Source organism: Cynocephalus volans, chromosome 14, assembly GCF_027409185.1.
Source record: "Cynocephalus volans isolate mCynVol1 chromosome 14, mCynVol1.pri, whole genome shotgun sequence".
NCBI lineage: Eukaryota > Metazoa > Chordata > Mammalia > Dermoptera > Cynocephalidae > Cynocephalus > Cynocephalus volans.
The window spans coordinates 87,950,145-87,964,921 of record NC_084473.1 but is presented as its reverse complement, the minus strand read 5'-3'; the positions used below and the strand labels follow the sequence as shown (position 1 = coordinate 87,964,921).

The 14,777-nt window shown below is 48.8% G+C and overlaps 1 protein-coding gene across 1 annotated transcript; it reads left to right on the top strand.

The window, feature by feature from the left end:
• Nucleotides 1-850: 850 nt before the first annotated feature.
• LOC134362723 (melanoma inhibitory activity protein 2-like) lies at nucleotides 851-1,732 on the top strand (the record flags this gene model as incomplete). The annotated part of the gene is made up of 1 exon (XM_063077934.1): nucleotides 851-1,732. A coding segment is annotated over exon 1 (882 nt), but the record flags the coding sequence as incomplete, so codon positions are not given.
• Nucleotides 1,733-14,777: the final 13,045 nt, after the last annotated feature.

Below are 14,777 nucleotides of genomic sequence, written 5' to 3'. Positions count from 1 at the left end.
CAGGTAGTGTACTTACTGTAGACCTTTGTTCCATTACCTATAAAGAGAGAGTTGGGCCAGGTGAAGCCCAGAGTGTCTCATGGCTCTTTCCATTGCCACATTCTATGGCTATTTTGGCAAAGTTAGTCCAAAGAAAACACTTTTGTTCTTGGCAGATATCTAAGGAAGGATGCTCTTCTGAAAGAAATTAAAATCACAAAATTTCCTTTAAAAAATTGCCAAAAGAAAAGTTGATCCCCTAGAAGTAGAAAACAGAATAGTGGTTACTAGAGGCTGGGAAGGGTAGGGGGCGGAGGTGAAAGGCAGAGGTTACAGATACAAAGTTACAGCTCGATAGGAGGCACCATTTCTAGTGATCTATAGCTTTGTAAGGTGACTAGAGTCAGCACCCATTTATTAGATAATTTCAAATAGCTAAAAGAGAGGACTTTAAATTTTCCCAACACAAAGAAATGAAAACTATTTGAGTGATGAGTACGCTGATTACCCAGATTTGATCATCACACGTTATAAACATGGATTCAAATCCGGAGGTGGCCCGGCGGAAACCGAGCCGAGGTGGGGGGTGGCGAGGACAGCGCGTGTCACAGGCTCGTGCAGGGGCGGGCTCGGAACCGCGTGGCGGAAGTGACGTCACAAAGGGGCCTGGTTACCAGGGTGTGCGTGGGGGACGCCTGAGGCCGGTGGGCACCAGTGCTCCCCGGCTCCCCGCACGGCCGGCTGTGCCGTGTCTGCCGCTGTCGCCGGGGCCGGTTTGCGTTCCCAACAGAACGCAGAGCTGTCTCAGCTGCTGGTTGTGGCCTGGCCAGGCCGTGGCTACCGCGGCCACAGCCATAGCAGCCTCGGCGGCATGGAGGTGCCCGGGGCTGCCCCTCAGCCGTACTTGGGGCTGGTCCTGGGAGAGCTGTGCAGGACTGTGGCAGCATGGCCTGAAGACCTGAGACCGGGCCCTGGTTTTCCATGGGAACTGGTGACATGTGTGGCTCTTACTGCATTTTTGATTCTCTTGTTTTTGTGGAGAAGTGTTCGATCGGTGAGAAGCCGGCTGTATGTAGGAAGAGAGAAAAGACTTGCTGAAAAGCTTTCTGGACTAATTGAAGAAAAATGTAAACTACTTGACAAACTCAGCGTTGTTCAAGAGGAGTATGAAGGCTTAGAGTCAGCTGTGAAGGGTGCCAGCTTTGAGAAGGAGTCAACAGAAGCACAAAGCTTGGAGGCAACCTATGGAAAGCTGAGCAGGTCCAAATCTAAACTTGAGGATGAAATAGTCTCTCTAGCAATAGAATTAAAAGAACAGAAATCTAAACATTGTGAGCAAGACGAATTGGTGGCAGATATTTCAAAAAGGATACAGTCCCTAGAAGATGAATCGAAATCCATCCAGTCACAAGTAGCTGAAGCCAAACTAATCTGCAAAATATTTCAAATGAATGAAGAACGTCTGAAGGTGGCAATAAAAGATGCCTTGAATGAAAATTCCCAACTTCGGGAAAGCCAGAAACAGCTTTTACAAGAAGCGGAAGTATTGAAAGAACAAGTGAGTGAACTTCATAAACAGAAAATAACATTTGAAGACTCCAGAGTCCACGCAGAACAAGTTCTGAGTGAGAAAGAAAATCACATCAAGTCTCTGACTGAACGCTTGCTCAAGATGAAAGACTGGGCTGCTGTGCTTGGAGAAGACATGATGGCTGATGACTTGGAATTGGAGATGAAGAGTGAATCACAAAATGGTGCTCGCTTAGATGATCCACCAGAAGGAGCTTTGAAGAAACTGATTCACGCTGCTAGGTTACATGCTTCTTTCAAAACCCTAGAAGGAGAAAGAAACCAAATTTACACTCAGTTGTCTGAAGTAGATAAAAGAAAGGAAGAGCTTACAGAGCATATTACAGATCTCCAGACTGAACGAGCATCTTTACAGTCAGAAAACACACAGTTGGAAAGTGAAAATCAGAAGCTTCGGCAGAAACTTCAAGTAATGACTGAACTGTATCAAGAAAATGGAATGAAACTCCACAGGAAATTAATAGTAGAGGAAAAGGACCGGTTAGAGAAGGAGGAGGAACTTTCCAAAGTAGAAGAGAAGATGAGCCATGCGGCTGAGGAACTGGAGACCTACAGAAGGCGAGCCGGAGATGTGGAAGGAGAATTGGAGAGAAGCGTTCGTTCTTATCAAGGGCAGTTGACGGCCTATGAGAAAGAAGCGCATGGCAGCTGGGTGGCAGCTGAGACTGCTGAAAGACACCTCAGGTATTTAAGGAAAGTAAATGTTTACAAGAGAGAAAAATTAGCTGAAAAAGAGTTTAAATTTGAACTTTTCAAAAAAGATCCTTCTGCACTTGATGTTCCAAATACAGCATTTGGCGGAGAGCATTCCCCATGTGGTGCCTCACCAGTGGGTCGACCTTCATCCGAAACGAGAGCTTTTCTCTCTCCACTCGGACTCGCACCTTTGACTCCAGGGCGAGGAGGAGGAAGAGGCTCAAGAGGCCCAGAGAATACTCTGGACCATCAGATGACCAATGAAAGAGGAGAATCGGGCTGTGATAGGTTAACCGATTCTCATGGAGCACCTTCTGCGTTCCTGTCACCTCCATGGGAACAGCACCAGAGGATGGTGATCCCTCCACCAGGCCACCCATGTTCTGATCCAGCTCTTCTTCCACAAAGGGAAGACAGACTTGATTCTAATCCTGGTGGACCGTCTGGACCAGCAGAACTCAAAAGTTTTAATATGCCTTCTGTGGATAAAGTGGATGGGCCACAGTCTTCACAAACGGAATCCAGTAGAAATGATACCAAAGACGACCTTGGTAATGTAAATGTGCCTCATTCATCTGGACCTGCTGAAAGTGAAGCAACTGGCCCTGGCTTTGCTCCTCCACCTTTTCCTGCAATCAGAGGTCCATTGTTTCCAGTGGATATGAGGGGTCCATTCATGAGAAGAGAACCTCCTTTTCCTCCACCTCCTCCAGGAAGCATGTATGGAGCTCCTCGAAATTATTTTCTACCAAGGGTTTTCCCTGTCCGGCCACCACCTCCATCTGGGTTCCTGTCACCTCCACGGGAACAGCACCGGAGGACGGTGATCCCTCCACCAGGCCAACCATGTTCTGATCCAGCTCTTCTTCCACGAAGTCAAGACGGATTCGATTCTAATCCTGGTGGACCGTCTGGACCAGCAGATCTCAGAAGTTTTAATATGCCTTCTCTGGATAAAGTGGATGGGCCACAGTCTTCACAAAAGGAATCCGGTAGAAATGATACCAAAGACGACCTTGGTAATGTAAATGTGCCTCATTCATCTGTGCCTGCTGAAAGTGAAGCAACTGGCCCTGGCTTTGCTCCTCCACCTTTTCCTGCAATCAGAGGTCCATTGTTTCCAGTGGATATGAGGGGTCCATTCATGAGGAGAGAACCTCCTTTTCCTCCACCTCCTCCAGGAAGCATGTATGGAGCTCCTCGAAATTATTTTCTACCAAGGGTTTTCCCTGTCCGGCCACCACCTCCATCTGGGTTCCTGTCACCTCCACGGGAACAGCACCGGAGGACGGTGATCCCTCCACCAGGCCAACCATGTTCTGATCCAGCTCTTCTTCCACAAAGGGAAGACAGACTTGATTCTAATCCTGGTGGACCATCTGGACCAGCAGAACTCAAAAGTTTTAATATGCCTTCTGTGGATAAAGTGGATGGGCCAAAGTCTTCACAAACGGAATCCAGTAGCGATGATACCAAAGACGACCTTGGTAATGTAAATGTGCCTCATTCATCTGTGCCTGCTGAAAGTGAAGCAACTGGCCCTGGCTTTGCTCCTCCACCTTTTCCTGCAATCAGAGGTCCATTGTTTCCAGTGGATATGAGGGGTCCATTCATGAGGAGAGAACCTCCTTTTCCTCCACCTCCTCCAGGAAGCATGTATGGAGCTCCTCGAAATTATTTTCTACCAGGTGTTTTCCCCGTCCAGCCACCACCTCCATTTGCAATGAGAAATGTCTTTTCACTGAGGGGTTTTCCTCCTTATGTTCCTCTAAGAGCTGGATTTGAACCTCCATCCCCACCTTCTGAAAGTAGGGGTGAGTTCCCTTCAGGGTCGATTCCGCTCTCAAATGAGTCTACTCCTGAAATCCAGAACCACAGCAAGAAACCTGATGATATTTTTGGTCTCTCTTCATAAATAGTTTTGACTTATCTTTTATTTTCAGTTTAAGGAACTACCTACTTTTTTTGCTCAAATTGAAGCTTGATGGAATTATAATTCTCAGGATACTAGTTTTTAAATAAAGATGATTTACATATGAATTTTATGAGTAAATTGTTTCCGTTTTATTTTATCCTAGATTGTATAATTATTTAAATTTGATTAACTAATCCACTATTGCATAAACAATAATGGGAATTTTATTTAGGTAATCTTGCAGTTGGGGATGTTTTAAACTCCAAGGGCTGTGTCTTTTTGCCAAGAACTGTATTTACTGTCGTTGTAGACAAATGTGAAAGTAACTTTATGCTTAATTAAGTTTTCATTGATTTAAAGACTTGTTTGGTCTTGATAATAATAATAAAATCAGCTAGTTTTTTAAGTAAAACAATCACAATGTACCCCATAAATATGTACAATTGTTAGGTGTCAGTTAAACAAAATAATACATTTTTTAAGATACCAAAAAAAATTTGTGGATCTAAGACCCTTCAAGACCCTCTATTTATAAAAACTTGCTGTCGATGGATATTTTTATGCTCTTAAAACATGAAATCTAAGCCTCTATACATACCGCAATGGAAAAGTCTGTGGTGAGAAGATATGATAAGAAGATGAAGCATATTATTAACCAGTGTTTATGTGTTTCATAGTCCTTTACTATCTAGGAAGAAACTTGTAAGGAGGGCATAGTGATGCTTGTACGGTTCTAATTTAAACTTTTTATGAATAGAAAAGAGTGAGCACTGTATACAGGTAGAAAGCCATATGAAATCCTGCATATACAGGTATCTGAGGACTTCAAAATGTTTGTGGAAAAATAGCATTGAAAGGTAATATGAATCTTCCCTGAGCTTTTTGAAGTGCTTTCGTACATGGAGATGTGTTTATTATATGTTTATGCATGTGTGTGTATGATTGACCGTTAACATTTTTCTGATGATAAAAATAATACATTACTGCTAATTTTTGCTTGAAATATCTGAAGAATATGCACCAAGCAATCTTTAGGTTAAAATTAAGGATGATTTCCATGTGACCGTAACATTAAGAGTTTTAATCCATGAGAAAAAAAAAAATCATTCTACACTATAGAGCCTATGTGGGTGGTATGCATTAACTAAATAAATGAGATTTTCTTCTCATTTTTTGCATTTTTTTTTTGTGAAATAGGGGAAAATTCTCTAGAAAATTCTTTGATACTTCTTATCTAGAAAATAATTTGGTAAGTGTCATATTTATGCCTTAGAAAAAAGACAATATGTGGCATTCCACTCTGGTGGTTTGTACTCTGTCATTGCAGCTAAGCTGGGAATTAATTACATTTTCCACAATTCCCTTCCTTCTATTCTTCCAGATTAGAATTGGCCAAGAAAGAAACTTGCACCATATTTGAAAAGTGGAAATGAGGCTGTGGCCATAACCATCTACAGATCTTTTCTCAGGCAGATTCAGAGATAGACAGAAGAAGAGGTCCCTGGCAGGTGTCAGCTTGTCATCACTCTCTTGTGCTCCACATCTAGCTTTATTCCCTCAGATATTAAAGGGATTTGACAAATGCAGAATAATGTTACTCTTCTAACTAGTTTTTTGTTTTCTTTTGGAAAACAGTTATTTTTATAAGATATACTTAGGGGATTTATTTGTGCTATTTTCAAAGGAATTAATAAATACTTGAAAATTTTTCTGTTACAATTTTTAATATGATAAATATCAATAGATATAACTCACCCACGTAAAAGTTCTTTGGGGACCGCAATAATTTTGAGTGCAAAGAGTCCATAAGACCAACAAGTCTGAGAACTGCTGCTGTAAGTCATACTGAGTTCTTTTCACATCCCTTTATACACACGTCAGCTCCTGCATTTCCCAGTCTAACCTCTGCCTTTTCGATATGGATAAGTGCAATCTAAAATATTGAACAGGATTCTAATATCCAAACTACTGATTTGAGCCCAGTAGAGGGCACCTCCTTGTAAATTGCGCCACTTCGTGGGGACAAAGGGAAAGACGGGCCCAGGGTGGAGAGCCAGCGCTGCTGCACTTATCTCCAGTGATCTCTTTTTCCCTAGCTGTGCTCGTGTTTGCTCATCCATAGAACGCAGGTAACATCTTTGCTGCGGGTTGTTGTGAAGCTTAAATGAGAAACTGTTGAGTAGGCATTCAGCAAACACTGGTCGTGGTATGACACCAAAAACACCAAAAAAAAAAAAAAAAGAAAAAAAAAAGAAAAAGACAAACATCCCCAAATCCCATTACCCTGACACTTTTCCGTTTTTTCTAGTTCTTGCTTATTTATTTCATATTTTTAGAGTTGTAATGATAGCGTAGGCAATATCTCATGTTTTTTTCCCCCAAATAGTTAAAGATTCTGATACCTATCTATTTGAAAGTTCGTATGGTGCTACCAGATTTAATCTTATTACATGTTAGAAGATAGTGATCTTGATTTCTGGGTGTTTTAACATCCTGCTCATATAAAATGCCCCGTGGAGGACCAGAAATAAAACGGCTCTATTCACTGATTCACTGAGGCAACATTAGGCCTCCTTGTGGCTCGTCCCCATCTCCACCCCCGACAGGCCTTTGAAGTTAAGGTCGGTGTTGTGGGGGGCTGCGGCTTGTGGTGGTGCTGTTCCCTGAGTGCTGTGTGTGTACAGTGGGCAGCCTGGACAGGGTCAGGCACTCCCAGGACATAAGAGCCCAGGAAACAGTTCTCTTTCAAAAGAAACGAGGTTGTGCCATTTCCTGTGTGCACAACGGCCGCGCTCCTCAGAGCGGGGGTCATCCCTAGGATGCTGGCCGTCAGCCTCTCAGAGCCATGTGGGCACAGCCCAGGTTCCCCTTCTGAGGAGCAGCTTCCACTCTCTCCCCAGGACTAGCTTTCCAGGCTGCGTCCTCACTCTTCACTCTGTTACAGAATCCCCCAGCCTCTGGGGACGCCCTGGGTTGCAGAGGGCCATCCCTGCCCTCTTGTGCATATGATGGATGGTGTGGTGTTCGTCGTAACAGGAGGAGGGTTGTGGGCAACTTGAGGCTCCTCACTGGGATTTTCAGGGAAGATCGATAAGCAATATCTTAAATAAGATAAGCTTTTCAAATATTTTTTGAGCATGTTCATTGGCAAAGCGAATCGCTGTCCTGAGGGACTGGCTGGCAGTGGCTTTGCTCTTGTATAGAGGCACACGTCCTCGGCCAGACAACTTAAAAAGCCCCTCTAGGTGTTCCTTTCTCTCCAGAACCCTCTCCTGCCGTTCCATAAGGCTCCCTTCTCTGACTTTCAGGTGCCGCTCCCGGCTGATGCCCTCTCTCCCCTCTCTCCTCCTTCCCTCCCTTTCCTTCCCGGGAGCCATGCAAATTTCTCTTCTTTTTTTTTTTTATATGATTAGTTTTCCCCTTTGTCTTATTTACACATGCAAGGGTTCCATGAACACGTTCTCATGTGAAGAGTCAAATAATATGGAAAACTTGAAAGTTTCCTCAAGTGTTCCCTCTTCCAACCACTTTTTAAAAAATTATGGTAAAATACATGTAACATAAAATGTGCCATCTTAAGCATTCCTAAGTGTGTATTTACAGTCACACTCTTGTGCAACCATCGCCACCATCAGGCTCCAGAGCTGCCAGGGCTGCGGGGAGCATCGGGGCCTGGGAAGGTGTCCTTCCAGCCACCGGGCCCGGCCCCCTGCCACAGCCCCTCCTCCAGGCAGAGGAGGCTCATGGCCTCGCCCTGAAGAGCCACACACTCTGAGGAGCTCCAGGGCCAGGAAGTTCTCCCACATGTCTGCCCCAGTCCTTCTTGCTGCAGAACATCCCTGTCCCCTGGGGGGCTTCTGAGGTGGGAGCATCAGGGCTCCGGGTTTGTTCCTGTGTTGGGGCTGAGAGTCTGTGCCATAGGCTCACTGACTTTTGTCCTGTGATGTTGCAGCTCCACCAGCTCTGAGGAGACTCAGCTCTTCCACATCCCCCGGGTCGCCTCCGTGAAGCTGTAGGGTCCATTGGGTGAGTTTCCCACCTTCGTAATTCCTCGGGGCTGGGACATTGAGGGGGTGGGGAGGGAGAGGGCTGGGATTGGGGGTTTTCAGGGCCCAGGAGGGCAGGCAGGTTTGGGGACCTTGCGGGGTCTGGGTTCTGTGAGCAGCCCGCCCAGCAGTGGCACTGGCAGGTGGAGCCCAGCTCTCTCCTCCCTCCGCCTCACCTGCTTTGTTTTTAATCCATAACAGGGCAAGGTGAACCCTGGGGCTGTCTGTCCTCCCCTGACTCAGCCTGAGGATTTCTGTAGCTCTTGCCTCAGAGCCCAGGCTGGCGTCCAGGCCTGGATCGTCCCCTGACTTCACCTTACCTGGCCCCATCTTGCCCATTCCCTTCTCACCCCCTTTCCACTCATGCCCCACCCACCCTTCATTCATTCTCAAAACCATACTTCTGTTGTGCTGCAGGGCCAACAGGTTCCTCTAGGTGTCCACCGCTTACCCTCCTTGTGCGATGCATCCGCACGAGGAAGAGCTTGGGCTCCCTTGGGTGGGACAGAGGCCCTGTCCGACCCTGCTCTGTCCCCATCTGCCCTGCCCCTGTTCCCGCCTCCCTCTGCCCCTCTCCAAGCTCGTTGCTCCCGTCCTCATCCAGCCCCCGACTGGCTACAATTTCTCTCCTATACCCTCCCCAGCCCTTTGCTTTCTCCCTCCCTGGAAGTCCTTTTCTCCCTTGTCTCCTCTTTACCTCATCCCCAATGCTACCTTGCTGGCCCCCAGGGACCCCTCCTGCCCAACCAAACTAATCAGGTAAAGCCACCAAGCAGGCAGAGGCCACCATGGCCCATGTCTGGGCTGGCTGCGGGCTCTGTCTCATGGCCCCAGCCCTTCACTGCCCCAAGGCGTGGACCCTCCACAAGCCCCAGTGTGGATTTGTTGGCCCCCGGTGGGGTGAGGAAGGCCTGTCTGAAGGCTGAGCCTTCCTGTCTGCCTGTACTCGGGTTAGAAACGGTAGTGCTGGCCCTCAGCTCCTCTCTGGCCACTGGCTCCCAAGGGAAGGACTCGGGACCTGGGCCATAGTGGCCCCTACCCAGCTTTCTCAGGAGGGATCTGGTGGCCAGAACAGGATTTTGCACTATTCTCTCTATCCTGTGCATGTGGCCTAGGGTCCTCCCTAGCCTATCTCTGTGTCATCCCTGCATACTGGACCCTGAGTTCCGGAAGTGAAGAAGAGGAAGAGAAGCGAGACCTCAGATCCATTAAAGTCTTCTCACTGCCCTAAGCCTTGGCCTTGGGTCCTTGAAACCAGGTCTCCCAGCCTGGGGCCCTGTACACAGTTGGTCTTAATGAGTGTTTGTGGAGAGGAGAATTCCAAGGCCTCCTCTGACTCTAGGCATCCAGGGATTATTCCAGCAACCAGCAGATGGGGAGTGGGGCCCACCTGGGAGCATGCCGCCGGGAGCAGGCAGACCTGGATTCACAGCCTGGCTGTGACGCTTGTTAGCTGGGGCACCTTGAACGTGTTATGTGGGTTCCCTAAACCTCAGCTTCTTCATTTATAAGAGGGGGAGAATAGTCATAGCCTGCTATAGGTTGTGACAAAGCATGGGAAGTCCTTGGCAGGGGCCTGGCAGAGAACAAACGCTCGGCTGATGGGAGCTATAATCTGTGCCATCGCTGTCTGGGCCAGGGACAGAGCTGGGTCTGGGTGGGCACAAGGGAAGAGGGAGATGGGTTCTTGTTCAAAGGCAGAAAGCACTTTAAGATTCTGGTCTGCTGGGTCTCAGGGAGTGTCTATGTTTAATTGCACCTTATAAGCCAGTAACAGATTTTCTACTAGGATTAGAAATGGTGCACATGCAATGTATTGTCACTGCTGCAAGCACATTCTCAGACGAGTGTCCTTGAATGCAAAACACTTGCCTCCTTTTGTCTTTTCCCAGGGGTTTCTTTGCTTGTTACTCATCTGTTGCCCTGTGCAGGGAAAGTAGCGCCCGGCATTTTAAATTGCAATTGATGAGATTAAAACGAATGAAAAAGAAACAACTAAAAAAATCATTTCCAGTTCTCTATCAAAGTTGCCTATCTCATCTTTTATATATTTGAGCATATTAAACATAGTTATTTTAAAGTTCAGTAACTCCCTTCTATGGAGTCCCCATGAATCTGTTTCTAGTGTCTGTTGTTTCTCTTGGTTATGTTTATTAGTTCTGTCTCTTCTCCTCACATACCTGGTTATTTTTGATTGAGTACCACGTATTGTATCGGAAAACCTGGAGAAATAACTTGAGGCCTAGGATGAACTTATCTTCCTCTGTGAGGATTATGTTTACATGCAGCAGGTGCTTAGGATCTAGCACACTAGGATCACTTTAATCCACTTGCAGGAAATGAGATGATTCGCAGTGCCTTGAGGGCTGATCTACCTCTGATTCATTCATACTCCTAGGGCGAAGCCCTCTGGGGTCCAAACACAAAGCATGAAAGATTTGCCAGGCACACCCTCCTCTTGGTGGACCTAGTTTTTAGCCCCACAAGTTGCTGAAAGCCCTGCTCAGCATCTTTACAGTGTCTTCGGGAATCAGCAGACCCTCTAGGGAGAAAGTAGCCCCAGAAGCCAGGCACATGTTTCTGGGTTTCCTTCTTTCGCAGATCTTGGCCTGTGATTCCTCACTGCCCTGTTTGCTTCCTGATACCCTCAGTCAGACTTAAATATATATATATATATATATATGTGTGTATATATATATATGTATATAAATATATGTATATATATATATTTTAAAAAAATAAATATATGTCACTTAAAAAGCTGCTCAGAATGAATGTATGTGTATACACACAAACACATACACACACACACACACACACACACACACACACACACATTTGAGCAGCTTTTTAAGTTGTCCTCAGCTAGGAATTTGGTCCAAGTGATCTGGTCCATCATTGTCAGAAATAGTGGTCCTAAAAAATTGACTTTGATCTTCCCCACCCTGTGAATGGGAAAAGGCTGCCACTTTTGGAATTTAGTATCCAGGAACATTGGCCCAGCCAATTGAACACTGGCTTTACAAAGGAGGTTCGTTTGGAGAGCATCACTGTGGGCACTGGTCACCTGGGGAGGGGGTGGCACTCGGCAGTGGATAAAGAAACAGAAATAGCCACAGAGAAAAATAGATTGCCTCTTTCTCTGGTTTTAAAATCCTGGAATTCTACAATGCTAATGCTACTGTATATGTGAAGCAGAGCCCCTTCAAGGTCACAATCTCAGACGTCTCTGAAGGGGGTGAATTATCATCTGTGGTTGAGCAGATGAAGTTCCAGGAAGTTACACGGCTGGTTCAAGTTCTCATAAGTTGAAGCTCCGCCAGACTTTGGATTCAGGTCCCCTGGTCCTAGTGGCCCTGAAGGTTTCCTCCTGGTGGCACTGCCAGTCCCCATTCCCTGTGGGTGTGTGGGAGCAGGCCCTGTCTCCAAGGAGATTTGAACCAAGTGTCCTTGCTGTCTCTGTGGCAGGAGAAGTGACAGACTGGGGACCCTGGGAGTTGTGCCAGACGCTCCAGCCTTGCCACCCAGCAAAATGCCCCATGGAAGATTCTGCCAAAGAAATGCCAGATGGGCCAAGGCATCCGAGGTCTCAGGTGACTGGCCAGGGTAGCTCCAGCTGGCCGAGTTGTGCTAAGGGAGGGTCGCCTGGTGGGCGAGAGCCTGCCCATGCTACCCGAAGGGACAAGCAGTGTGAGTTAACATTTATTTATCGAGCTATGAGTATCAACCAGGAACCGTGTTAAACGCTTTACAAGGATCAACCGAGAGACAGGACTTGTTGCTTATCTACCTGATGGCTGAGAAACTAGGATGCAGAGACTGGATGTGGGCTGCATAGCAAAGGCAATACTTACCCAAAGGAATCAACGTACGATGGTGGCATTTCAGGACATAACTGAGTTCTCTGGAGTCAGCCTGAGGCCCTGCGCTGGGTGGTTGTGGCCAGTGTCCCTCCCTACCCTCTGGGCCTCCCCTCTTACCTCCTAGCACCCTGTCTCTCTGAGCCTAAATGCCAGGGACCAAACCAGGAGGCTGGCAGCCAGCCTGGTCCACACCACGGGCCCCTTCTCCATGGTCCCAAATCCTTCCTTGCACTTTCTGGACAAGCATGGAGCAGTTAGCGTCCAACCTTCTTACAAACACTGGTGACCACAGCACCATGTGGGGAGGGAGGCCGGCAGTGAGATGACCCCGCCCAGCCCCTGACCTCTGCCCACATTGATGCCGCATTTAGAGAAGAGATGGCCTGAACCCTCACCCACACCAAGGGTACCAAGGAGTCAGGTGTTGAGGTTAGAGGAGGGGATTTCAGGGAGGTGAGCTGAGACCAGAGGGTGAGATGAGATGCCCTCCTTCACATCAAGCCAGAGGAAGAGGGCTTTAGGCTTTGAGGTGTCCTCCGCAGGTGGAGAAATCCAGTGGACTGATGCCTCACCCCCACCCCCACCCCAAAGTCTAGAGGGCAAGAGACAGGCTGGCTGCTTTGACGGCGGAGCTGAGGAGAGGGCTGACGGCCCAGGTGCGGGCCTCGTGTGAGAGAGTCGGCGTGGAATCTCACAGGCCCAGTCCCAGGAGGCAGCCTGGACAGTGAACAGACGCAGGCCAAGAGAAGGTGGGGCTGCCACTACCCGTCAGGGGCTCCTTGGTTCTCTGAGGCCCACACAAAATATCCTAGTCAGGGGGACAGTGGGAACAATGGCCGGGCTCTGAAGACCCTCGGAGATGCCGATGAGAGAAAGAGGTGTAGCTTTCAACCTCCGCCAGACCCAGAGCACAGTTCAGCTGGGGGCTGACCACGCCTGCTGCCCGGCCGAGGCTTCCCACCCCACCAGGCCGGAGCTGCGGGAGCGGCCTCCACTTCAAAGCCAGGGACTTGACGATGACGTCAGGCCCTTTTTATCGTTGGGCCTGGACGTGAGCCGAGCGGTGCTGTGTGACGTGAAGTGGTGGAGACCACGTGTATTTCCCTACCAAGAAGCAGCCTGGGCCTGTCAGGTTTCCATCTGGCCGTGGGAGGACTGGCCAGCAGAAGAGGTTTCAAGGGCCAGAGGTGGACACAAATAAAGCTGCTGTAAGTGGTTTCCAGTTCCACAGCTGTGCTGGCTCAGTGTCCTGGTGACATCCCCGAGTTCTGTGGCATCCAGAGGAGGCTTTGTGGGGCAACAGGTGTTTATTGAGCTTCTTTAAAGAGCGGGCACCGCGTGCAAGGTGAGACGCACCCCCTCCCAGAGGGGCCTTGCTCACAGGCAGGGGCTCTTGGTGGGGCAGGGCCCAAACCCTGAGGGGGAATTTCTCTCTCTCTGGCCCTCAGCCAGGCCCAACAGTAGAAAGGGCCTGAGGAAAAGATACGGAAGGGCTCCACCTGCCAGCTTGGGGTCCTGGGTAGGAGGGATTTGAACTTGGGCCTGGAGTGGAGGGGGTCATGAGGAAGGTCCAGAAGACCCCAAGACTTGTGGGTGGGGCTTGCCAAGCCCCTCCCCTGCCTAGGATGAGAGTAAGAGACCCTGGTCAGCTAACGCGTCTCGTTACCGCCGCCTCCAGTGTGAAGTGCTCAGTTATTGCAACATAAGGAAACGCAGGCTTCATCCAGGCTTGAAATGATTCCTTCCCTTTCCACTTCCAAACTGCCCTGGCCTCGGGCTCCTGCCACCGTGGGAGGAAAACCACAGTTCCAACCCATCAGGCTCAAGCTCGTAGCTAACAGGGCAAGCACTCCTGCAGCCTTCCTCCCCTTTTCTGGGTCTGATAGCTGCGAAAGACTCTTGCAAAACTGACTCTCTCTTGGGGACTTTGCTAATGGCCATGTGCCCACAGCACGGCCACCGCTGAGGCCGATGCAAGGAGCCTACTCAGGCGTCCTCGATCCCCATTCCCTCCTGCCCGGAAAGGGACCCAGTGGCAGGGGGAGGGTCATGGCAGGGGGCAGGCACGTTCACATCTGTGTTGTATGAGGGGAACCCTCCAGGCTGGCTGCTGCAGTGGGAGGTTCCCAAGGCCCCAGGGCCGGGGGGGGGGGGGCGCCCAGTGGGCAGGGCAGTCGTCCTGACCTTGGTTGCACAGCTTGTTAACTTCGAAGAAAGCGCCTCTGAGCAGTGGGAGGGTGACTCTCCAGAGGGCAGCACTGGTTTGGGGGTGGGCTTCTCTGGTCCTACCTTTTCAGTTCATACAGTAAGGAAGGCCAGGCCTGTCTTGGGCAGTGTGATCAGCAAGTCTCCAAGCTGACGTATGAAACATGGGTGTATCATCGGTTGGGGGGGATCTTGACCGCCATGCTCGCTTTGGGATGAAAGGAACAGGCTTTATGTCCCGGCTTTGTCACTTTCTAGCCTGTGACTTGGGCAAACCCTTTTACTTTTCTGGGTCTCCTCCCTGTCATCATCCATAGAGTGAGATAAAGACACCTTCCTCCCAAGTCCACCGTGAAGACTCCAAACGCTCAGCGCGTCCGGGCTCCTGGAAGTGTGCTGGGAGCCACAGGAGCAGGGCTGTCCTGGCCTTGAAAGGCCAAGGGGCTCCTGGGGAGCTGTGCCCTGACCTGAGGCTTTCCCCCC